At 39.3% G+C, this 27,387-nt stretch overlaps 1 protein-coding gene across 4 annotated transcripts; it reads right to left on the reverse strand.

The window, feature by feature from the left end:
* Positions 1-8,638: 8,638 nt before the first annotated feature.
* Positions 8,639-26,365, reverse strand: ANKLE2 (ankyrin repeat and LEM domain containing 2). 4 transcript variants are annotated; one of them, XM_072415701.1, is made up of 13 exons: positions 26,202-26,365; positions 20,219-20,659; positions 19,417-19,611; positions 19,137-19,330; positions 18,126-18,314; positions 17,897-18,019; positions 17,426-17,492; positions 17,017-17,189; positions 16,810-16,916; positions 15,017-15,207; positions 13,204-13,813; positions 11,902-12,033; positions 8,639-11,828 (listed from the first exon to the last, which is right to left on the reverse strand). In XM_072415701.1, the coding sequence occupies exons 2-13, from the start codon at positions 20,646-20,648 to the stop codon at positions 11,597-11,599; spliced, it is 2,643 nt and encodes an 880-aa protein (XP_072271802.1). In that variant the 5' UTR covers positions 20,649-20,659; positions 26,202-26,365; the 3' UTR covers positions 8,639-11,596. The 4 variants fall into 4 exon arrangements, with proteins under 4 accessions (XP_072271802.1, XP_072271801.1, XP_072271799.1 ...); XM_072415700.1 differs by having other exon boundaries at positions 26,167-26,365; XM_072415698.1 differs by lacking the exon at positions 26,202-26,365 and adding an exon at positions 25,727-26,145.
* Between the last annotated feature and the right edge of the window lie 1,022 nt (positions 26,366-27,387).

The following is a 27,387-nucleotide window of genomic DNA, read 5'->3' on the forward strand; positions in this document are numbered from 1 at the left end:
GTTATCTTTGCTGCTGCAAGTGAAACCTCTGGACAGAATAAACAGGGTGTGATATTGCGGTGGTGCAGTGCGGGATCATTGGCCAAATAGGCGTATCATAACAGCGTCCCCTGACCTGTTGTATGTTTCAAACAAAAACTACATGCGGCCCGATTAGTCCCCTACTTTCTTTGGTAAGGCAGATTCCATAAGATGTTTTATGACTAGGAGGGGAGGTCAGCAGGCTTATTGCCCCATATCCTATTTGAAAAGGTCCCAAGCCTATTAAATGTTCCAGTTTTACCATTACCTAACTTTTTTTTTGTTTTTTTGAACATTAAGAGAAGTGAATACATTTTAAGACATTGGAGAACCGTGTAGGGGATTTTCCCAATGTTTACATTATCTTTAAAACTATAACTGTTCCGCAGCCCCTTATCCATTCATATTAGCTGCTCCAAGCTGATCCGATCTCACTACCTATTAGCACAATATGGATGGCAAGCACTGTCTCGGTTTTTATTATGTCCTGTTTTGGGAGACAAAATGACCAGAAACATTCTCCTGTGAGGCCCTGTTTAGGTGTGGGCACAAAATTAATCAAACACATTTTTCAATTCAATAAACTTAAGACTTACTTTGTTGGTCTTACTACCCCCTATCTAAAGGCATACCAAGGGCGTCCTCTAAAATTTGGCCCCAGAGCAAAAGGGAAGGCAGAAAACAGTGCAATCATTCCTAAAAGTAATGCATATTATTATTAGTATCCTATCAACATTTATCACCCCTCATTTTTGAAAAATAGTTCCTAATACTTATAAATCCATAAAATCATTCATAATCCCTGAGTGTATAAACAAATATTTACTTGTGTATAACTAAGCAGTGTCCTAACAATCATATACATATGTGTGTGTGATAGAATTACTCACTAATAAATGTGCCAAAACAATAACCAGTTTCACATTACAAGACCAAAAGGTGATAAAACATATAAAATTACATTGTCCTTGAAGTGAATAAACCACAACTTTTCTTTCCTAATAAAGTAAAACACCACTGACAACTAAACTAAAATAAATTAAGAATTCAACATTTTTCACAAAATATAAAATTTACAAAAACGTCTAACTTGTTAAGATAGCACTGTCACCAAACATCATACACCAGTCCTGGATGGAATCATCCTCCGTTAAATTAAACCACAATTCAAACTTCACTGTTACAAATAGATTTTAAACCAAACAGCAAAAGGACTTTCTTTAAAGCATCCAAATACCTACCTTCCTTGGAATATGGATTTACAAGAACTGTGCCCCCATTCACAGTGCCCCCAGGGAGACCATCTAACTCCCTGAACTCTCCTCTTATGCACTGGAGCAGATTGACGGGGTCCCTTGTGCGAGGTGGAGCCCGACCCCTTCTGGGGAAGTGCATACAGCACTCTGCTGCACGTTCTCCCCCTTCACTTCCATTACAATCGTTGGTTGTCCATCGTCCGTGGATCCGCCAGGACGGTCGTTCGGACGATGGGTGCTGTAAACATGCCAGATTCTCGTCTAATATCGGCCCTAAGCCGATTATCGGACAAGAACCATTGCAATTGTGTACGTAGCCTAACTAATATAACTATGCATTCTATTGAGTGCAGTAATCAGGGTTCCCAAAGGATTAAAGTGCTAACATCACAGGCAGTCAGGAATCTCCTCCCAAAAGTTTCATTCCAAAAGACAATATCAGGGGTGTGAAGTCATCATCAAGGTTTGTCAAGACCCACATTCAATTGGTGGGTCAAGATTTAAGCATGACTGGAATGTTAGCCAGTCATGAAAGGTTAATAATGTCAGACCAATATGGAACAATGCTTGGGCAAGTCCATATTATATAAATTTACGTGCCTACCTGCGTACCAAGTCTCCAAATATAAAATTCAAATGACTGAAATTAGAAAAGATCAAACCTGATACAAATCCAGTGGAATGCGTAATAGAAGTGGCAGCATGCTTCATATTCAAAATGGTAAACATTTCTGAGATTCTGAGTCCTTTGTGAAAGGGACTCAGAATCTCATAATTACTAAAACTGTGTGGGTTTTGGGAAAAATCATGTTTTGCATACAAATGAGGTAAATTCAAATTCAATTTTAAGTGTTTGTGTATGTTAGAATTATATTAGATAATATTGGACAAGCACCCCAAAGCTCCTTCCATTTGAAATGCTGCAACATTTGTCATGTGCATGGGCCCTTTGAAAATCAGGAGTGGCTTGCACAGAAACATCGCTCCAAGTGCTCTCCAGCTGAACAGTGTGCCTCGAGGCTAAGGAGAGTAGGATTAATAGTTATTAGTTATTAGAGTAATTAGTGCTTTGGTGACATGATCATAATGCTTATATAGCAGGCAAATATTGACTGTATGGTGTGTGTGTAGACCTGGTATACAGAAGAAAAAATTAGTAGAATACAATAACATTGGTATTCCACACAAGGCTAAGCACCCTTGCTGTATTCCTGCTCAGTTTATTAACATCCACTAAATGGTAACCATTTTCACGTAACTCTTATAAGCCCTCATACACATCGTAATACTTTTCTCCTATTTACAAAGCTAACACATAATGGTTGGATGTTTATTAGGAATTAAAAAAAAAAGCCCAAGTTATTTTCAGTTCAGCCCAATAGGATTGGCTATGGCTGCAGTCACAATGTTTTAGGAGTGTCTTTGTCTTCCAAATCTCTATAATACATAAAAAACAGCAAGATTCCGTTCTAAAAACATTGGAAAATAATTCCCAAAGCTTTAACATCCTCATAGGAATCTTTATTTTTCAGCCTCGGCATTGTAAGGCCTGGTGCTGATAGGCTGACCTCCTGTGACAGACAATTAACTGCCATTTTTCAGTTGGGCAATGCCATTGGCCAGTTGGCTAAGGGCAGCAGGTGTAAACCAACTGACACTTATTTCTCATATGCTATTGAGAGGCGACTCTGAAAGCATCTCTAAAGTGCTTTGTCTGAGATTTTCCGCAGATTTCAGATTTCTTTTTCAGATTTAGGTGAATCGTCTACAAGAGCATCTTATATCATCAGGATGCCAACACGGAGAGGCCATTCACGGCCCAACATCCATCAAATGCCATCACAGGAGGAAGGCCAAACAGGAGTCACTGCAGGCCAATATTCTCCAATTGGTCATCGGACCAGATCCAGAGTTACACTCGGAGGCCGAGTAGAAGAACATCTGCTGCCTGAAAGACCTAGAAGAAGAAGGCATCTGAACATCGGCTCCTCACAAAGGGACCGAAGCCGTTCCCCAGTCAGCTGCAGAGATGAATACCATCCAGGATCCCAGAACAGCCAGACACCCCCTGCCAATGATCAACAAACGGAGGATCAGCCAAGCTGCATCATCTGCCTGATGGAGTATCAACAGGGAGAGCAAACCGAACAACTCTCCTGTGGACATGAATTCCACCAGGCCTGTATCAACACATGGCTGACGGAAAGGCCCACCTGTCCCCTCTGCCGGACACGTGTTCCTGATATCAATGAGAACAGCAACATGGAAGATTGTCAGCCAGGCATTGGTCCAGCAACCATTCAGGTATGTGGCATAGTGCTATCACTCTTTTATAAAAAAAAAAAAACAGGTCATGAATGTATTATTTATTTTGATTTCTTTTTAAGAATTATTCTAACACAGAATATCATTTTTCCCCAGGACATTGGCATTGAAGGTGTACAGCAAGTTACTGTTTGGTCTGCAATACTGGAAGCGGAATTTTCATTCACCGTCCCTACGGAACTCGTGCCAATCTTCATATCCAACTGGTACCAAAGCTAACTATCTGGTTAGCAAATCTACAGTCATAGGGAGATCTGCTGGTTGGTTCTGTTGGCAAGTGATTATCTCATCCCAATCAGGTATGTGTTGTATCATTTATTTCCATTTCCTTCATCAATAACTCCAATAAGTGGTATTTTTTTTCTGCAGGGCAAGGAAACCATGCAAATGAGAAAAGATTATAGGAGTGCATACCCACAGTTGGGCAGGGCTCCTGTCATCAGGAACAACCAGCGCTGGATTAGTCTGCATGGGATCAAATCTATGAAGATTGCTGGATTTTGCTGAATTCTACAAAAGTAAATATTACTTAAAAATATAAAAGTAAATAGATAAAATAAAACTGAAGCAATAAAGACTGTTTCTTTTAATGTGGTGGTGGGCTCTTACGTTTAGGACCTCATTTACATTCCCCACTTGCAAACCTCAACAACAACATTGTGGGAATGAGGTCTTTCACTAGGTACAGCCAGGATCTGCTATTGCCAAAGGGTAGGGGGCAACTTCCTTTTTGTCAAGCTACATCCAAGTGGTTTAGGGTACTAAATCATACATTGACACACATTAACCAATTTACACTAAGACGGACAGACATACACCAGCTGATAGACATGTACGCTAATAAGATGTACACAGAGGAACAGACAAATTACCGAGTAGAACACACACAACATTAACCTCCCTGGTGGTATGAATAAGGAGTATTTTAAAGGGTAAAAGCAGTACATTTGAAAATATTCATTATTTTAAATTTCCCACCTGGTCCTGCCTACCCACCCCACGGTCCCGCCCCCCAGCCTAAGGCTCACGTCCGGCCGGCATCTGCTTCATCGCTGGAGGACGTCGCTGGAATGTGGGAACCAGGTAGGACTTTAAAACTCCCTGGAAATTCCACCCTGAGTGTGGCTCGGGGTTACCACTTTTGGCATTGAAAATTAACCCCGAGCCACACTCAGGAATACCTTCAGGGAGGCTAAGGGAACGATGACTAGCATCAAGTAGGGTAGCGCAGTGTAGATTAGAGTAGGTCCTGCCCCAAAGAGTCTACCTTGTCGTGGTGGGCAGGCTTGTAATCATTTGGCTGAAAATGTGTCACAGAATGGGAGACACAATCATTTCCCTCCAGTGAGTTTCATTTTTGGCCAGATGATTAAACCAAAGGACTCTTGATTAGTGATGAAATACAGTGTAATATATTTATAGGTTAAACATCCAATAATAATCTTATCAATGTAAAAGTAAATTAAAAAAAAAAAAAAAAAATGTATTCCTGTTTACAGTCTTTTTACTTTATTTTTTATTTGGATAAGCTGCAAGAAAGTATAAAAGACAGATTTTTGATACTCTGTATTTATTAACCCCCTAGTTTTTGCATGGAAATTTATTTTACATTGTAGGCTATAAATCTTAGGCATAATTCACATATATTAAATTATTAAACTTTGAATAAAAAAAATATAAAAATCTGTTAACCTCCTTAGCGGTCTAATTCACTCAAAATTTCCATTCAAAAAGCAGTACAATTTTTTGCATGGAAATTTATTTTTCATTGTAGGCTGTATTTCTTAGGCATAACTCACTGATATGTAATAATAAACTTTAAATAACAAAACCTAAAAATTGGTTAAAAAAATATTCAAACATGTAATGTAACTGTATAGTAGCATATAATATATATATATATATATTAATATATATATATATTAATATATTATATGAATATTTCTTTGTATTGGACTCAATACAGCTATTTTGTATTGAATACAAAACAAAATTATTTAAATTTCCACCCGATCCTCCCGCCCGCACCGACGCATATACCAACATCACCAGTAAACCCCGTAGATCTCGTCTCTGCACTTTGCAGCTGGAGATTGCAGGAGGACATGTCCCCAGGACCCGTGGGGACCAGCGACAGAACAAGGTAAGTGGGGTTTTTTTTTTAGTTAAAAGCGACCCTGAGTGTGACTCGGGATTACCACTTTTAGCAGGTAAAACTCACCCTGAGCCACACTCGGAATTACCGCTAGGGGGTTATATTACATCATTAAAGCACATGTAAACCATCACTGCTTTTTAAAAACTACCCATCGAACATCCTAATTTGGGGCCTATTTAGAATGTTGACGTTGAGATGCTCACGCCTTGGTTAAGGCTTCGGTTTTCAGGAGGAATAAAAGTATATGTACCTCTCTTTCTGAAAAAAAACTGCAAAACCAAAAGAACCACCCCATTTTTTTCTTTTAGTCTTCAACTAGGCAGCACATTTACCCAGGTGTTTCTCAACCAGGGTTTCATGAAACCCTAAGGTTCTTTCAGAGGTTATTTGTTTCTTTAGCAATGAGTAATTTGTGACTCACAGTCCAACTCACATCAATGATCTTTGATGGAACATCCTGGCATTGTAAAACATACCTCCAAAAAAGTAAATAGGATGCTTGTAACTAATGGCACATTTAATTAAGGGAAAATTTTGGAATCGCCTAATAAAGAAATATATTGTACTGCACAGCCTCTGTCTTTTACAACAGCTTGCATTCTTTGAGGCTTGAACTTGACAAATTAAAAAGAGTCTTCATTAGTCAAGTTTCACCTTGATTTTTTGTATAGCAGTTGACAGATCAATGTTGCTAAATGGAGCCTTGTTATGGACCATTATTTCAATCAGGGCAGGATTTGCTTTAGCCAGCTTCTAATATTGACATCTTCCTTGGTCTACCTGTGTGTATCCTCTTCCAAATTACCAGGCGATTCCATAGATTTCTTACCATTAGAACAATATAACAGGTATGTTTTACAACATTTACAATGACGAAATGTCCCACTGTTAACAAATCACAAAATTATGTTTTACACAACAGCTGAATTAACATCTGCCAAGCGATTCCATAATTGCTGCCATGGGTTAAAGAAGCTGTATGTATGGGGCATCAGTCTGCTAGTCAAAAATGCAGGGAAAAAGTAGGGTTCTTGTGCCTGCTGTAATCCACAGGTGGTTTTAAACACATTGGGTTATACAGCCTCATATGACACATTTCACAGTACAACAATCCCATTTCCCTGTCCATTTAAATATGTAGGTTTGGGGAAGTCCAAGATGAGTGGCCAACAGAACCAACACCAGCTAACTGGCTAAAGTTAGGTAACAAGCCATGTCCTACTCAGGCAGTTTTCAGAGATCAGAACTCACACAGCAGTGGCCAAAGAAATGGATAACGGTACACAACAGCCAACGTAAACAACATTCTGGAATGTACCAAAGAGGGAGCCCAGTGCCCAAGAGTCACTTCCGAACCCACCTTAAAGCAGAAGTAAATGGAGGGGGACTCGCTTACCTTTGAAGATCCGTCAATACCTCCAGGGGTTTCCTGGATTGGGTCCCATGTCATCCCTGTGCAAAGGAAGCACCAGACGGCATCTTCTTTGTATGTCACCTGACATCGGACTGCACAGGTGCAAGATCAAGTGGCGTAGATGGGAGAGAGAAAAAGAAAAGTGCCTATCTTGCTGCACATTCACAGAAGGAGCAGCCAGAAATCTTGCGGGATCCATGACATGTATCAAGCTGTGGCAATCAAGACAAAAAAAAAAAAAAAAAAAGTTTTAAAACCCCCTACCCAAAAAGAGAAGGTAAATACAAGTTGTCTACCTTTTTATGTAAGGTAAACATTTTAGTTTAGGTCCACTTGTTTACTGCTAAATGTACCAGTTACAACGTAGGCAAAAAAGGCAAGGCTGAAGAAAACTGTGCCAGATAGCTGAGAGAAGACAAATCTTGAAACAGTGGCACTTAGAACAAGTGCAAAAAGTCTCACACTGTGGCATGCTGCTGGAAGCCATTTTATACCCAGTGCTGGTTCAGTATGCCAGTGCTCAATCTTCCTGTGGGTAGCAGTATAACTCAAATGTTTCTAAACTCCAGGGTTTAATGGGAAAAAAAATTGAGTTATGCAATAAAATATCAAAGTGGTAAGTGCATCTCAGCTGAACTTTAATCAGACTCATATAATCCCCAATACATTAATACAAAGATGGCAAGAAAACCAATCATGTGTGCATCATGCAAATAAACTGACATGAAATGTGCCTAATGCTGGACTAAACAGTTCCTGCTCGTTCACTTCCTAATCGACGAACCATTATGCTCACACCTTTGTGACTGTTCATGTTTCCTACAATTTACCAAATTTAAAACACTAACCTTTTGGACTCTTGGGTCCGAGGTGTTTGTACATTCCATCTTCATATCCTCATCAACAGTGATGCAGGAGTCAAGAAGTGAGGGACACAAGCACCCAAATATCAACATGAACAGAAGTGGTTTTTAGGGTCTTGACTAATTGTTTTTTCAGTTGAAGAAAATAAATATGCCCCTAAGAGATGTACTGGGACAAAACATTTGGCCTTGACTAGATTACCATTCCAGAAATAGTTCTTATCCATCCTTTCAAGGACCTTACGCCAGGGAAAGTATAGCACCATATTTTTTCCTGTAACACTAAAACCAGCCCTTGTCTACTGTTGTAGGAGGACACCACGAATGACCCTGAGAACCAAAAAAACAAGTTACCCTGTGAACATGATTTTTCATAATCTACAGGTCATTTTAATATTCTTTCCTTGTTGGTACAAATTATTTACTCATTGATATGCCTATAGAAGTCCAAGTTGTTGTGTTGAGATAAACATGCAGTGCAATGAAAAGGAATTTTGCCAATACTATAGCTCCAAATAGCTACGCTTATGATACATTTCTTCAAATTCTACTGAGCTTATATAGAATTACATTCTATAATACAGATAATATACATCAAACAATATGTGCACATTTTCTTTATTAATAAGCACAACATTTTTTTTTTTTAAAGAACCATAAATATTTGACACTTCAGACAGACATAACAGTTTAAAACAGTCATATAATTCCAATGATACAAATATTTAAACAAAATGTTTGGTTGGAAATAATAAAATATGGCATATGTATAACAGAATACAGAAGAATAAATTTATGTCAACAGGAAAAAAAGTAGGTCAATTTCACAATACCCAACTTTTCCATAGTCTAGAACAGCAGTACATATGGTAAATGTGTTTTCGTACTTCTATTTTGCAGCTGGAAGACTGGTGCCTTTAGGAGGTTGTACACACAGACTCTTTGGCCATGGTCCTTTCTCATTCTGGGAAATGTATAGTAGCTATGATCCATGGAACCCATTGAGATACACAGAAACCTTGACAAATGCTAAAAGGTTTTGGCATTATATTACAATTAGCCCAGTACTCCATGCATACTAGATGGTACAATTGGTAAAGATGATTAAGATTTTATCAAGGCTGAACCTGACTTGTAACTAGTTACATGGAGAATAGTTCTACTTTTGCTTTAGTTACATTTGACTGGTAAACAGGTCCAAATAGGCTGCAGTTTTTCATAAATGTGTCCTTGTGGCACCAAGTTGTTTGTATTCACTGTTTGATTCAGAGCATCATGTCAGACAACTTGAAACTATGTGTCTAGGTATTTGTATGTGCTTATGTGACAACTGTGCAAAATTTTAGTTAATGTATGAGTTATTCAGTACCGCAAACTGTCATGAATTAAAAGGAAAATTAAAAAATTACTAACAAAACATTTTATAAAAATCTGTGTCAGCAGGTTAAGGTAAAGCACTTGCCAAACACAACATAAGTAGTGCAATTCCTGGATATTACAAGTTCAAGCAATTAATGAGAAAAATCCAAGTAAATCTAATTCCCAAATGTAAAGACATGAAAAAGCAAACTTGCTTGCAGAATTCCCACATTAACTTAATCAACCAATTACATTTTTGGAAAGCACCTCAAACTTTTCTACCCAATGTTGAAATGTTTTTAAGGATTTAGATCAAATGTACCCTTCTACTCTCAATAGATTTGCCAGACTATTAGAATACTGTTTATAAGAAGCCATTTACTTCATCTGTCTAGGCGGATATGACCTAATCTTGAAAAGTGGCTGCCGCCACCACCACTAACTGTACAATGAAATAGGGGGCATTTGTGAATTGTGCACAGATGACACTATTTTAATAAAAATAAAAGCAGAACAAACATGTGGGTAAGAGGCAGTTTGGGGACCATTTTATCAAGTTACACCAGTTGGCTACATACATGTACTCCACAGTGGAATATAAAGAGTGTGCCATTCTGTTATCTGGAGAGGGGAGGACAAAGGAGAGGCATTCTGCTGTATCCCCCCTCCCCATTAGGAACCAGCCGCTGTCCTGGCTTACAATCCAGCAGCTGTATATATATTTTAGTTCCACTTTAAGCAAACTGTATTATAACTTAGTTCCTATACTCAGCATGCGGATTAGTGGTGACCATTCACTGTGTTAGAACTAAAGATGGTAACATGTGGTTGAACAGCATGAACATCTATGCAGTTGAACTGGCTGCACCAATGAACAGTAAGTAAACCACATCTTTCATGGTTTATGGGCTTAGTGTTTTTACCTGCACCTTTGCTTCAGCTTTTTACAAAACCTTGTCAAAGTTGGTTGTGTTGCGACAAAACCACTTACCAGTCTGAAGTTTGTACAATATATTGATAAGAGTACCATAATATATTTATATACTACTGGCCACTGATTCTACCCATGTGTGGCAGTGCTTTTGCAGGAAAATGATGGTTTGAGAAGCTGCTTCAGGGTGCACTTCAGAAGCCCTCCCCTCATCACTTTCCTTGAAGTAAATTTTTAAAACACTGGATATTTCTCCATGCAGCTTGTAAATGTACCCCCAACAGTACTCAACATAAAGACCATTCAGCCTACAAAAGCAAAATGCATAACCTTATGAAAATTGTAGGCGGATACAAACGCTTTGGGAAGTCATCTTTAAAATTCAGTCTTGTTTTTTAAGGGATAGTATATTTTCCAGTGCTCAATAAAACACTGGGCAACAAATTGCATAAAACAACCCTGTAATTACCCAAACATGCCCATCTACATTTAATTTACTTTTTTTTTTTTTTCTACAACACATCCATCAACTTAACAAAAAAAAAAAATTGGAAAAGTTTTTTTTTTTATGAAAATGGCATATTTTAAAAATACAATATGAGAATTTAAAAGATAGGCCACAACATATTGGAATTTTAGGAATTGCACTTGATCATTAGTAAATACATATATATGTGTGACTTGAAACACTGGACAAGTGCAGAGCATTTAGCATTAACACATTTAGTAGGGTGAAACACAAGTCCCCTACACACATGGGTACACACTGCAAGTTATTGCTGAGTGATTTACTAAGCATGTATAACCATGTCCTTAGCTAACGAACACGCCAATGTGATTAGCAAATTTCCTGACTGTGACTACTACAGTTTTTTTTTTTTTTTTTTTTTTTAAGTTGCACAAAGGTTTTAGACAACACAATTTAAGTTCTTCCATGGCAGGAAGGTGAAAAGGATTCTCTCCACCTGGTTCATACTTGCAGCATAATCCATCCTTTACAGTTACTCATGCGTGAAGGGCATCTGCTTCATACTTTGTCAGTTAAAGGGAACCTGTCAGCACTGATTTTGCAGCATGGTGCACAGTAATGCAACTGCTCCAAGTACTAGCACTGCTTAGAAAGTTAGGCAATGATTTTCATAAATGCTGGACGGGAGTCTTGGCTGTGATTGTGTCCAACCTGACAGGTACCCCTTACATCTTTCTTCTGAAATGTTTATGGTGCTAGGTTGATTGCCTTTAGCTTACAAACAAGGATAAAAGCATATTCTAAAGAGAAGAGTGATCAGAGAAATGCCGTATTCGCAACAGCTGAATGTGGCTGGCATATGCTGGGCTGTATCTTCCTGGACTGCCGTAATCAGAGGTGTTCACATATTTCCCAGGACTCCCTGGAATGGGGCTGCTTCGTCCAAGAGCAGAAAAACCAGAACCACTTGGTGAGTTAGAACTACAGATTCGAGACTTGTTTCTTCCAGATAAGACTGCAGGGCTTGGCCAACTATGACAAAAAAAAATTAGCAAAACCACTATTTAAAAACAAAAAGGACAAAAGACAACTACATTGATCTTACCTTTGTCGTTCGGTACTAGTGTAAGCCTGAACATTTTTAATCCACCTGGAAATAGTAGGGTACTTCTGAGCATCAACTTCCACCTTTTCTAAAGCTGCTAGTACATCACTGTCTAGCTTTGAAGGCTCCTTCCTGAAATTAGTACAATTATTATGTAACAGTTACAGCAAGTCAAAAAAGACAGTAAATTAATTTGCGATTTGTTGAAACTGGGGGTTACTAAGCTAATGTTTTAGGTAGAATACTCATCCTTACAATAAAAAAAAAAAAAAGTAACTCTTAAGCATGGCGGTATTTGAAAGCTGTGATTGGCAGTTTTACAGCTCAAACTGCTTAAAAAATTGCCCAACATTAGACTAAATGGTTCTTTATCCAGGAGGTTGGTGGTGACAGGATTGCTGCACATGAAGTACCCAGGAATGCTTTGTCACACCAGCTGCCTCCATACAGAGTTGAACTAGAACTGCTTGTCACCACATGCATGCGTTTCTAAGCTTTTTGTCTGGATGTTTCTGGGGGGGCTTTCAGCGATAGCCTGCACTGCTCTCAAGGGGCTAGCATATGTTCATTAGATGCCCAGGGCAGAAATTGCCGTTTGAACATGCCCTAACAAAGTGTTCTAAATCTATGGAAAAATACATCTGAAAAGGTTTCCAGATTATTATTGTAGGTCTGTCATGCCCTTCTTTCTTTGATACATTTTTGTATATAACCCAGACTAAGGTAAAGCTTTATATCTTGCTTTGAGATTATGCAGATTGGTAAAATCAAAGCATCTGTGGATTTGCATAACAATCAGACAGTTTGCATTTTCAAAGATGGGTCACCAATAGTACATCACAAATTTTGCTCATAAAAGCTTTACAGAAAAAAAATTATACCAACTTTAGTTGGAGAATCAGCATGTCTCCTTTGAGAGAAAAAAAAATATATACAAATACCACTCCATAGTCCCCTGGGAATTAATTTGTACACTGTGTACACTGCCTGTAGGATATGCACAGTGCATGCTTTAACTTGAAGGAAGTGACCAGACAGAAAAAGCAGCACAAAAGATAGCAGCATGGACAAAACCATGAGGGATAGCTCGATGATTTGCAAATATGCAGCACAAGAGCCCATGGGGACCTACAATTCTACTTTATCATTGCCGATTTAGCTTTATGGAAAAGGAACCTATTGTTTGTTTGCAAATATGTATTTTTATATGAATGCTATTTAAACCTAATTTTACTCCATTTTATTGAGTGTTCCAAACTGTTAAAATTAAAGTATTTACACAAAATATAGCAGCACACATACCCAAGAAGAAAAGTTGCTCTGTTACTTTGGTGTTTTGATGGCGTTTTCATGATTACTTGTGAAGCAGGAAATTCTGAACAGGAATTTGAGACTGGCAGCTCATTGCTGTTCCCTGGAGATAGTTTGTCTGCAAGACTAATACTGGAAATGGCTTCACCAGTCTGAAACACAACTGAATTTTCTGTCCTTGTTGGTGAACTACTAGATTTAATGTCTGCATCATGGACATTCATTCTAATCAGCTTCTGTACAGTGGAATCTGTATGAGGAGATCCCTCCCCACCTTCCTTTAGTTCTTCTGACAATGACAATTTTTCAAACTCTGCCAAAAGGTTGGACACAGGAGATAATATTCTGTTTTCAAAATCATGCCGATGCCTGCAGTCACTACTCAAAGGGCTACAGTAACCATGCTTGGATGCTTCCTTACGAGGACTATTGGGTATTGGTGTTGTGTCCATGATGCATTCCGAAGCTGCAATAGCATCCACAGATAAGCTGTTCTTCAGTGCTGCATTCTGACGGTTTTTTATTTCTTCGAGACTCAGGTCTTCATCATCATCCAAAAATGCTCCCACAGAAATAGAATTGCAGCACTTTTTACTTCTTCCTGTAGATTATATTCATACAGAAGGTAATTTAGTAATCACACACGGATTTGCAAAAATAAATATTTGGTATCACCACAATTTCTTTACTGCATTAATGAAGGTGCACTAGCAGGAATTAGGGATGTTAACCTCCCTAACAGTCCAATTCCATCCAAATTTCCATGCAAAAACCGGTACAATTTTTGCATGGAAATGTATTTTTCATTGTAGGCTGCAATTCTTAGGCATAACTCATTGATATTTATTAAATTAATAAACTTTTAAAAAAATCAAAAATCTGTTAAAAAACACACATACATATATATATATATATATATATATATATATATATATATATATATATATATATATATATATATATATATATTATATGAATATTTCTTTGTATTGGACTCAATACAGCTATTTTGTATTGAATCCAATACAATACCAACGCATGTACCGAGGTCACCGGTAAACCCAGTAGATCTCGTCTCTGCATTTCGCGTCCGAGATCGGATGAGCAGGACGTGTCCCCAGGATCTGCGGGGACCAGCAGGACACTGGGGATAGCGACAGAGCAAGGTGTGGGTTTTTTTTTTTTTTTAGTTAACAGGGACCCCAAGTGTGACTCGGGATTACCGCTAGAGGGGTCAAGGAGAAAGGTATAAGCTGAACTGCCAGTCACACTGCTGTTTCTCTTCAACTAATAATCCCTAGCCTAAACGTATTAAAAAAATACAAAAAACAATTTTTTGAACCATGCTTGTGGTTCAAAGCATGCAACATGAGGGGCTGGGAAGTTAATGAGGTTGAATACAGTTGACGGTCTGAATAAGTATTTTTAAATGTCAAAGTGGTAATTTTAAAATACTATTTTAAATTTCCTGCCTGTTACCGCCAGACACTTGCGCATCCTATGCCCGGCCGGCATTTGCGTCCCCTAGCCTTGCGCCCCCAACGTTCACACCCCAGGCACACAGAGGCTACACAGATGCCAGGCATCGCCAGGGGGAAACAGATACCGGGCATCGCTGGAGGATGCCGCAGGCACACGGGGACCAAGTAAGCTTTAAAACTCCCTTGCAATTCCACCCGGAGTGTGGCTTAGGGTTACCGCTTCTGGTACTGAAAATTAACCCCGAGCCACACTCAGAAATACCGCCAGGGAGGTTAATTGTGCATGTGTTACTAAGAACAATGTGTTTCTCTAGATACCTTACCTGCTGGTGACGGAGTTTTATATCTGTTGCAGTTTTCAAGATCATAGTCCATTTGCAATCTCTCACTTGCCTCCTTCTTGCTCAGGTATTCCTCTAGTTTGCCCAAACCTTCCTGAGAAGATAGATCAGCAAAACAACCTAGAAACTCCCAATACTCCACCCAAGGGACATCCAGTTCATGGGCCAGCTCCCTATCAGTAATAAAAGAAGAGGACACAATCATTATATTCTAGATCAGAATATTAAAGTTTCAGTTATGTACCCATTTGGCAGGAAAGAATGCCTTTACTTTGTCAGTTTATGACCACCATGAGCATTATTTACCAGAATCCTCCCACGATTGGGGAAAAAAAAAAAAAAAAAAAAAAACACATTCCAGTGCAGGGCTTTTCTTGTAGCTAATATTATTATTATTATTATTATTAATAAACAGGATTTATATAGCGCCAACATATTACGCAGCGCTGTACATTAAATAGGGATTGAAAATGACAGACTAATACAGACAGTGATACAGGAGGAGAGGACCCTGCCCCGAAGAACTTACAATCTAGTAGGTGGGGGAATTTCACACACAATAGGATGGGCGATATGTAGTGGTGGGAAGTAATGAGGGTTTAGCAGACAGAAGAAGATGGGTAGGCAAGTTTGAAAAAATGAGTTTTGAGCGCTCTTTTAAATGAGCAGAAAGTAGGAGCAAGCCGAATAGGGCGAGGAAGACCATTCCAGAGAGTTGGAGCAGCTCTAGAGAAGTCTTGTAACCGTGCGTGTGATGAGGTTATGAGTGAGGAAGTCATTAGTAGATCATTGGAGGAGCGGAGGGAGCGGCAAGGGGAGTATTTTTTAACCATGTCAGAGATGTAAGTGGGACAATAACTGTGTAGGGATTTGAAGGCAAAGCACAGGAGCTTAAATTTGATTCTAAGGTGAAATGGAAGCCAATGGAGAGAACCACAAAGAGATGCAGCAGAAGAGGAGCGGCGGGAAGGATGGATGAGTCTGGCTGCAGCATTCATGATAGATTGTAGAGGAGAGAGTCGGGTTAGTGGAATACCAGGGAGAAGGATGTTACAGTAGTCCAGACGGGAGATAAGAGCGTGTACAAGGAGTTTGGTGGTCTCAGGGGACAGGTAGGGGCGGATTTTTGAGATGTTGCGTAGGTGAAAGTGACAGGACCTGGAAATGTTCTGAATTTGGGGGGTAAATGAGGTGACACCAAGAGAGCGTGCCTGAGGAGAGGGCCGAATAACAGTGTTGTTAACAGTTAGATATATGTCAGGGGGGGATTTGGAATTTGAGGGGGGAATGATGAGGAGTTCTGTCTTATCCAGGTTGAGTTTCAGGAATCGGTCAGACATCCATGATGAGATGGCTGACAGGCAGCATGAGACCTTATCCAGGACTGAGGGACACAGGTCAGGGGTGGACAGATAAATTTGGGTGTCATCAGCATACAGATGGTACTGTAAGCCAAAGGAGGATATGAGACTACCGAGAGAGGAGGTGTACAGAGAGAAGAGAACCGGTCCAAGGACTGACCCTTGGGGAACACCAACAGGGAGGAGAGTGGGTGAGGAGGAGTTACCATTGAAAGAAATTTGAAAGGAGCGGTCAGACAGATAAGAAGCAAACCAAGAGAGAGCAGTGTCACAGATACCAATGGAGTGCATGAGCTACAACACACAATCCCAGAAACCTCAAATCTTAGAGAAGCACAAGTTTGCAACTACACAATTATCACAAGTAAACATTGGTCCACTGCAATTTGTTATTCTAAACAGTTATAATCTTACCTTCCTACTCTTTCCTCTCCTCTTTCTGGATCAGTTTTTCTGACATTGTGAAAAAATCCAGCCCTTTCCCGTGGCGGAGTCTTCCACGTTCTTCTAAAGTCTTCAGCCTAAACACAAAGTAAGTGCTGCTCAATAAAAGATTTATGGGAAAAAATAAAATACAAACTACAAAACATTCCCACACAGTTAACACTTTGAAGGTCTTACCTTTGAGGGGCTCATGGGTCCAGCAAATGCTCTTACTGTAAGAAGGGGATCTTTGGGGCTGACAAAGTATTTAGGCTGAGAAAGTACATCAGGTTGTTCCGGTGACCAGGGACCTCCAATAATTGGGAATGATGAGTTATCCTCCGCACGAAGCAGAGGGACATAAAAATGCCCTGGGAGTAAAATTACAGCAAACAAGAAAATGTGTGACTGACATTTATTACATTTAATATAAATACAAAACAGCAATAAACAAAGTTGTTTTGTTGACCAGACAAAATCCTAAGAGTACTGAAAGTTTTATTTCCCTTCCAGCTAAAAAGTTCATATGGCTTTACCTAAAAATAGTTTAAGATTTGAAAGCAGCAGTAAATCAAAAATTCATATAGAAAGTAAACTGAGAACTTACCTTTTAGATATTCTCTAATCTTCAATTTCAGCTCTGTAGATTTATTTTTGCTTCGTTCACATATTACCTGTGTGCAGGCATTATATCATTAGTGATATAGAACCTATAGTCCCAATTCACATTAACATCTAAGCAAGACACTTAGATGTGATAAATATCAATGATCTCAGGCTGTGATAAATATCAGGATGCATCCACCAAATTTTTAAAACTAAAATGACATATTATATTCTAAAACTCGGCTCACAAATTAGAACAAGCAGACCTCCAAAGGACAACATATAGCAGTGAATGCTGGTCAGCCAAAATACCGAACTATCATACATTTGTTCATAACTTTAACGTCATTAATAAAGCAGCACAATAAATATGAACTTTTTAAACTATTGAAGTAAAATCTTTAGAAATTTAATATTGCAATTTACAGCAACTTTAAAACAATGTATCAAGAACAGAAAACCCATACTGTACCTCTTCTGGAGTCTGATCATACTTGTTCCTGGGATTTTTCATAATGTCAGGATGTGAACACAGAACGTTAACTACATCTGCATTACCAAATTTGCAAGCAAAATGCAAGGGTGTGTCAAAAGCCTGAAATGAAAAAATTCCAAAATTGTATAAAACATTTACATAGATAGATGTATTTATTAAGAAAAAAAACAAACCAAAAACACAAGCTATCAGTATGATTATTTACCATTTTATCTGGCGTGTTAAGATACAGGTCAACAATATACCGAATACGTTTTTGAAGCATACCATCGTTATCATCAGGATACATAAGCCTCATAAATTCAGGGTTCTCCAGCGTATTTAGTAACAGCTGGGCAACCCCAGGCTGGTTCTCTTTGGCCGCTACATGCATGACATTGTATCTGCACCCTTCCTGTAGAATGCAAAAAGTCAGCAAAATATAAATATCCAACTCCAAAAAAAAAAACAAAAAAAAACAAAACAAAACATGAAAAACCTGACGAATTAATCACAGGCAACATTCTGAGAAAAGAAAACTTGCTTGAAATCCTTAATCATACTGTTCTTGGCACAATTTACTTTCAAACATTTTACATTAAAAAAGACATAATATCAGAAGGACTTCATATAAAAAGTATGAAACCAAACTAATAAACCTGATCAATATTGGATTTACCATTCCAAAAAAAAAAAAAAAAAAAAAATTGACCTACTGAAAAATAACTGTCACGAACTCACTCTCTAAAGAACAGAAAAAGGCCACTACATATTATACCAATACTGCACCAAAAACATGTTACCCTGTTATTTTTCATTGTTACCTAAAAAGGGGGGGCTGTCTTATTTGATGGCCCTGCCTTATCATCGGGGAAACACAGTATAACAAAATGAGTTTAAGGCCATGCACAAGACTCTAGTCTTGTTTTCATCGGTCCATTTTTAGACACATTCAATATACAAATCATTTAAGGATTTTAATAAATAACTTCCGTGCTGCCTTTCCTAAGATATACAAAGAGCAGGTTTTTAACTATGGTGGATGGCCTGTATTTTCAGCAATAGGATACAGAATGATTCCCATCACCTACCAAGAATATAGACCACAAACTATTCGGTGGTGCAATTTAAAACTGGTCTATTTCCCTATCAACTACCAACAGGAATACAAAATATCTAATATATTTAGATATTCAGACCTCAGAAATCTGAAACGAAAAAAAAAAATCAAATCTACCTGCACCACAGTTGGATTGTCACCTGATCCTATAAGATACCGAGGATTGCTCCAAATAAGCTCGGAAAATGTAGTCAAATCTCCTCTTTCTACAGTTTTTCTTAACTTTGCGGTCAAATCTTGTGTCCTTGGACTTTTGAAGCTGTTTGCCTTCTCTTTGTTAAGACAATCCATTTCTGGAGTTGAGTTTGCATCTAGACATTACAGAAGACATGTGGTGAATGGTATCTGCACACACGCACGCGCACACACACACACACTTTGTTTCTAAAACACTTACCTCTAAGAAGAGGTGAGGAAACCTTCACAGGTGATAAGGGAAGTAATGATTTATTGGGAGAAGGGCAGTAGTCACATATTCCTTTAGCAAATTTTTCAGCATCCTCTCTAGAATGGAAAGCTTTGAACCGTGAACCCTTCAGCATTTTTACAACCTGTAGTGCTTCTTTCTTGTCCATATAAATGTGTACCTTTTCTAAATAGAAAAAAAATATTAGATATTTTTTTTTTTTTTATCTCTAGCTCCTACAAAAGGCACACCTAGCAGTAATAAGAGTTCAGGTGCTCTGCAAGCACCTAATCACAGGACTGGACATATAGTAGCCAGATTGCCATGGCTTTAGAGGGGAAAAAAAGTCACTTTTGCCCTTTAAACTAATCTAAGGTATGTTGGAGGATGCGTTTCTCCAAATGCCAGCAACACCAAACTCATTTCAATTTTCCTGCAGTTCAGGTTTTGATATTTTTCATGTGGCGTTTTGATTTGCAGATTTAACTTCAGGGAAATTGAACATTTAGCAGCTCATGGTCACCAATCACTTTAAATCACTTCTTAAACTTTGTTTGTTCTATAATGCATGTAACTGTGTAATATAAACTAACCAATATTGTTATTAGGTTGCTGGATTAATACATATTTTGCATGTTATAATTTAGTACAGCAGACATCGCTGGGTGGGTTTAGTTTTTCATATATAACATTCTTCCCTGATCTACACTCACATTGTGTGGTTTTATATTTTAATATTAACCATTAAAAATAAAATAAACAAAAACTGGAAAAAAACAAAAAAAACACTTACCATTTTTTAAAAGAGCGTCCTCATAGACTGGACAGACTGCATAATACACGGGGGGATCGTTTGAATGTATCTGGTTTGGGACACAAGCTTCACCCAGCAGGTTCACAGGAGCTGCAGAGCAATTTAGTGTTGTAGCCTCTTCAACAGGGGGGTTTAAACCAATGTTATATCCAAATTCCTTGTCCTCAGAGCAACGGGTTGTCTGGAAACTTTGTGTATGTTCAGTACAGTCAGCTTTAGGGGTTCCAGCATTTGAATTTAAAGTCTCTAAATTAACACCTTGTTGTTCCAGTAAAGTTCGAGCTAATTTTCTCTCAAATAATGATCGAGTGGTTGAAGTAATGGGACCACATTTCAAACCAGCTTTCAATATCTCTTCTCTCAGCTCATCTGGGTCCAACAGCTTTAGATTGCTCAGAATTTCTTCCATACTCTGCTCGCCTAAAAAGGGAAATAAAAAAAATTGTAGTTGCCAAAGAAAAAAAAAAATCTACATTTCTTATTAAAATTTAGCAGGACATTTCCAGGTATGTCCGTTGTAATTTACAGGCACCAATACTTTTTTTTGCTATTCTCAGGAGACAGAGTGAGATTTGGTGATTATATTATTTGGTGACTATAATTACCATTATAAGTGTGCAGCTACAGCAATACCATTCCAATGCCTCAGTAAGATGTAGGCAGATTGAGAGCACACACACAATCATCAAACAAATCTAACAGACCACAGGTCCTCTAAAGCTACGTACACGCGGCAGATTTTTATCGCCCGATAATCGGCATCGGCCAATTATCGGGCGAAAATCTTCCGTGTGTACAGTCGGTGTCGTCCATCGTCCGGACGACCGACCTGCCGGATCCACAGACGATGGACGACAGCTGATCGTAATGAAAGGGAAGGGGAGAGCGCGCAGCAGGGTGCCGCTCCGTCGCTCTCCCCCTCCCCTCTCCATAGAGCATGAACGGTGCTATATGTACAGCATCGTTCATGCATCTTGCAGCCCCTTGCAAGTGTGTACGCAGCTTTACTCACTGCACACTTAATGTTTTATTCTTATCTACTTTATATAACACCAACCAAGGGGGTGTGGTGGATTTTTAACCCCGCTCCCTTTTAAAATAAAGGTTTTACTAAATACATTCCTGATATTGTATTAATGTTATTTCAATTTTCACTTTTATGGTCTTGAAAGTTAGCAGAGATGGTCATACTGTGACATAGGTTCCCTGTATTTTCAGGTAAAAATAAGTACCTTGGTTTAAATTTGAGTAAAACTCATCAAATCAAGTCTATAATTTTGTCATTACAATCGCACATCCATATTGGAAAGGAGTTGATATATACAAAGGCTGATTTCTGGGGGGGGGGGGGGGGGGACAAGTAAACTAATTGCATGGTTTTGGGAGTGTGGGGAGAAACCAGAGCGCCCGAAGGAAACTACACAAATATAGGGAGAACATTTAAACTTTATGTAAATAGTTTTAAAATCAAGATCCGAACCCGAGACCCCAGTGCTGCAAGATAACTTGTTAACTTAAATGAGAACTTACGAGAAGAATTTTTTTTTTTTTTAATCCTTAAAGTAAAGTTTGACACTCAACTTTTCATTGTAGTCAGTTTACCCACTGGGGCGATCCACTCCTCTATTAGTCCTGGTAACGTCTCCATAGACAAATATGTGCAATTGAAAAATAGTGGTTTTCAGAGCAATAGGAGAAAAAAAATCCTTCAGGTGTATGGGAGATGCAAACTTTACCTACTCAAACTAAGAAATAGTTTTTCTTTTCATAAATTTTAAACTCAGATTATGCACATTTAAGATAAAAAAAATCAGGAGGGAGCCAAGAGTGGCAGACATTACAATAACAAAATAAATTGTGTATTAAGTTTGTGTTTCCTTTTTTTCCGATATTTGATTTTTGTGTTTCATTTTAAGGTTATTTGGCTACTATCTTGATAATACCAATGAGGTGGCACTGTAGGCATACTGCGATTACTATGACATGTTCCATAAAACACTGACTACCTGGGATACCATGGCACATCTTTGTCAAATGATCAATACCATATACATTTTAAATAAGACCTGTTGTGTATCATCTTAAAATGTTTATGAAAAACTGTAAAGTAGGATTAAAACAGTGTGTAAGCTTCAACTTTTCATTTTATAGATTAACACCACCTTAAAATATTTAATAAAATAAAAACCCCTATGCATTTTGGCAGAGCAAATATTGCATTTTTTCTGCTTCCTCCATGACTGACAATAGTAAATGTTTTTGGACTTCTGCAGTAACACAAAGCTACCGTATTTTGGGATACAAGTATCCTAAGAAATGATATGAATTTTTCTAAAGCTTTTTTTTTTTTTTTTTAAAGTAGTTTCTCATGTCTGTGTGCCACAGATTGTGATCTTCAGAAACGGGGTTAAAACTATGTCACGGCAACCTAATTAAATAGAAAAACAAATATCTCTATCTACAATTCGTTCCTAAACGAATGAAACATCACTGCCTGGCACCAGCTAATGGCAATGCCTGAATATTACATCTGCATCAGAACATTATAATAATATTATACATTTCCATAACCACAAACCAGTATTTAAGAGTCGTCAACACACTGAATTCATGATCAGATGTGAAGAATATTATGTTACCACAAGTAATTTGCAATGTTTTTAATTTTTATTAACCTTTTAATGCAAGACCAACTACAAAAAAAAAACTCAGTGAAGGCAACCATTTTCACTGTGTTTTCATTATTATCCGTATCAGAAAGGTAAAATAAGTGTTCTTTCAAGATTTTTAATAATTCAGGTCATGGTACTGTTAGTAGTAGTCAACTTTCTCATTCAAGGAAAGAGTGATTCTGTGTAAAGTTCACCCACAAAGTTGTTATGCTTTCGTGCCCAGTACTTTACTATTACTCCTTCCTACAACACACTGGAAGCTGCCTGCTACTGGCTCTTTGAGATATGTATAGAGGAATATTTATTAGGTTTCAATAATAACTACTGACATGCACAGCAGGAATCACCAAAGCACTAGAAAATATGTACATTAAAATATTTTTTTTGTTTGATTAGAGAAGGAGCTTTGCCAACCGTGCCCTGGTGGGAAGATTACCTTTCAATTCCCGGCAGACTTTGGTGACAACATCTGGGAATTTCCACACCGTTGTCACCCAAATTTAAAGACTATGACATTAATGGAAGATTTACACTTCCCTCTTGTTCTCACAGTGCTAAAATGTTGCCTTTTCTCTTACTTTCTTTTCTGTCTTAAGAGGGCACCAGGGCAAACAGTAATAAAGACTTAGCATAAAGTCTAAACCCTTCACATTCCATCCAGAAAAGATTACTGGTTACATATAGAGGTAACCATCTTCAGTTGAAAGTCCTTCTGCTAACCAAGTTCATAATAAACCAGCGCAAAATCTGTCAAACAGGTAAAAAAAAAACACCACAAACTAACTAGGTTGGGAATCCTGCTGTCCTCTACAACAACTGACACAATATTGTTACCTGTGAGCCTGATAACCCAAGTCATCCTACAGGACAGCATATGAGAGGATAAGTAAAAAATCTGAAGATTAGGAACCTTTTGTATGATAAAGTGTCCCTAATTTGAATCTAGCATTGCAGTCAGGGACTGATTTATTGCCGTGTCTTTGACTCTAGCCCGAGTGGTTGCTTTCTCCTGTTGTAGATGGTTCTCTCTGTAGATAGTTAAGGAAGTGCTCAACCACAGGTGAAGGTATATATGATCCACCCCACACAGTCACTGACTGGAAAGTATGCTCATTGTGGTGAAATGAGAAAAAGGGAAAAATATCTAGAGATCTTCTGAGCAGAGGCATTCGGTCATAAGTTGGTAATCAGAAGAGTCTGGCTAGGATTTACCCCTGCCAGGGCCTGGCACCTTGGTCCAGGAGATTGGTCCAGTAAGATTAGCTGCCCACCTGGTGAGAGAAAGACTGACTAATTAGGCTTCTGAAGGACAGCATTACCCTTACTTTACGTGTAAGGGTTTTCTCCCTTTTATTTAAAGAAAAAATGTTGATTTTGAGTCAGCTTTAATTTATTTAGACTATTTATACACAAAATAATCCAAAGAAGTTACAGATATGGACACTGTCCCTTAATTAAACTGAAATGAAACTGTCAACTTTTTTTATATTATTTTGATTCTGGTTATTATAATTAATGAAGGTGCTCTTCCTTAAAGGGTGATAAACTGGTTTGTCTGAGCACCTTGCCGAAGTAAAAAAGTTAAAATATTTCTACATAATTTTCCAAACAAATTCACAAATGCTGCCAGCATTTCTAAGAACAACTACAAGTCTGGGTGTGTGATTGGTAGTGTTAGGATAAAATAAAGCAATTTGCAATTCTCAGTATCATGTTGGTTGCCACTTTTAACAGCTCACATTTCCAACAACATTGACAGCACCCCTCCGTGCCATTGGCATTAGCTGGTAAATACAATAATATTATAGTTGAAGAATATCATTAGCTCTATTTAGGAACCATAAAAGAAAACCCAGCAATGGTAAACCCAGGCATTTTTTAAGCTTGGTAGGAAGAAGTGGGTGGCAGCCCAACTCTTCAGTAACCACCCAAAAAACAGCCGGGTGGTCCACTCAGCTAAAAGGGGCTGGGGAGAACACTGCCCAGAATTGAAGCTTTTAGTCAGGACATTTCAGAATGCTAGGTGAGCAAGGTCTATGCTACTACACAGAGGTTCCCAAACGGATTATACAATTTTTAGGGCCACCTTCACAGGACTTGGGCATCCACAACCCTGCTGTTACCCTCCTACTAAGTGTTCTAATTTTATAGTAAGCCTAAATTATCACAAAAACTAGACTGTCAACAAGTCATAGGGATTTTGCAATGCTTGTATTGCTGCCAAGTGTAAAATGGTGCAACATGCATGGGGAAAACTTTAAAATGTAAGGTGCCAGTCACAGCTCCTACAATAAAAAAATTAATCACGAACTATACTTGCTATAGATTACATATGTTAGCACTGCACACTAAGGGGGGTTAGTGATGTTTTCACACCGTGAAATTCACACTTTTCTACCTAATGTCCTAGATGAACAATATAGAGAGACTTCTAACAGTCACCATATGGTTCAGTCACACCAAGGAAAAAAGTCTGCAAAACAAACATCACCAAAACCAGGGGCAATGAGACAACCTGGGCTGAATAAACACAAACATGTCAGATTGGGGAAAGATAAAATATTTAGGATTAAAGGGTCCTGGTTTGGGTAAAAAGTTGGACTTTTTTTTTAGCACCTGGATCCCCTCTAAGAATTCTTTTCATTGACCACAGGAAATACTAAAATTGTGTGTGGTCACCAGGAATTCTCCAGTGGCCAGTGCCAATGGTGATCACATTAGCTTTGGTGACATTCATACTGATAAGCAGAAACTTTGTTGGTGCAGACTTGTTCCCCTTTGTCACACAAATCCTGGCACATCAGCAGATCCTCACCTAGCCGCCCCTCCAGGCCAGGATGGGGGTTGTAGTGCGGAGGATTGGAAGAAGTCTGTCTCCAGAATCTCTTCTCAGCCAGACGGAGCAGCCATCCCACCACCGCCACCAACACACAGGCCAGGAGGGCCGAGTAGCCCACAGCCGGGTCCATGCCCGATAACAAGTCACATAGAGGCTTCATCACACCCCGGGGTGCCCTATGACTTCTCCCGCTGTCTGTGTCACTACATCCCCCGCACTGCCTGACAGGACACCGCTGCCACTTCCCTCACCCCGCTATGTCACCGGGGCCCTAGCACGGCTCGCAACTCATCCGAGCAATGTAAAAGCCCCGGCCTGGTACACGTCTCAGCACTCTCCACAGCAAACCACCGCCCTGCCTCACAGAACCAGCCCCTCTCACATGGTACCGGTTCCAAAACCCCGACCCGCCCTACCTCCTCCGCCTTATGTAGGATCCACCCGAACCTACTGTGCTGCACGTCTGCGACACTTCCGCTCCGGCCTGCCAGGACCCCGCCGTGTCGCGGCAACGCGGCTGTCCTCAGCGCGCCTGACACACCGGCCAGGCGGAGCTTTGCTGAGACATTGTATGAGGCAGCTGTGACTCTCCAAAACTAGTGGAACGCAGCAATGTTATTATCAACTATATGTCTGCTATAGTAGCTGAAGGGACTGTCCTCTTTCAGATGACCCCCCCTGCCTCTTATTAATAATAAACAGGATTTTTATAGCGCCCACATATTACACAGCGCTGAACTTTGACGGAGCAGTCGATCGGTCCGAAGGTTTCTTCCATCGCTTCCTGCATCATCCCGACATCCATCTTCTCCTATTCTTCATCTTCTCCTCTTCCAGCTTCTTCTTACTATGTCCCCCAACACAGGTGTGAGATTGGGTGACGTAGTTTGGGGAAAAAATTTGCCGATCTCACTGCGCTTGCATGAGATTCCCTTTTGACGAAAGGCGCATGCCTGAGCTGCTCGGCATGCGCAGAAGGAGCACCCAAGAGCATCCCAGGATGCGTGACAAAGGTATCCCGGGAGGCTTTGTGCTTTGCCTACAGACAGTGACACAGGAGGAGAGGACCCTGCCCCAAAGAGCTTACAATCTAGGAGGAGAGGGAAGTAGCACACAATAGGAGGGGAGATATGGAGTGGTGGGAAGTAGAGATGGTTTAGGAGCTAGAAGAAGGTGGGTAGGCAATTTTGAAAAAATGGGTTTTGAGTGTTCTTTTAAATGAGCAGAAAGTAGGAGCAAGCTGAAGACCATTCCAGAGAGTTGGGGCAGCTCTAGAAAAGTCTTGGAGCTGTGCGTGTGATGAGGTTATGAGTGAGGAAGTCAGTAGTAGGTCATTGGAGAAGCGGAGAGAGCGGATGGGGGAGTATTTTTTTTACCAGGTAAGACAGGTAAGTGGGGCAAGAACTGTTGAGGGAGTTGAAGGCAAAGCACCGGAGCTTGAATTTGATTCTCAGGTGAAATGGAAACCAATGAAGGGAACTACAAAGAGATGCAGCGGAAGAGGAGAGGTGGGAAGGATGGATGAGTCTGGGTGCAGCATTCATAACAGATTGTAGAGGAGAGAGTCAGGTTAGTGGAATACCAGACAAGGGGAGGTAACAGTAGTCCAGGCGGGAGATGATAAGAGCATGTACAAG

Source organism: Pyxicephalus adspersus, chromosome 6, assembly GCF_032062135.1.
Source record: "Pyxicephalus adspersus chromosome 6, UCB_Pads_2.0, whole genome shotgun sequence".
Lineage (NCBI taxonomy): Eukaryota > Metazoa > Chordata > Amphibia > Anura > Pyxicephalidae > Pyxicephalus > Pyxicephalus adspersus.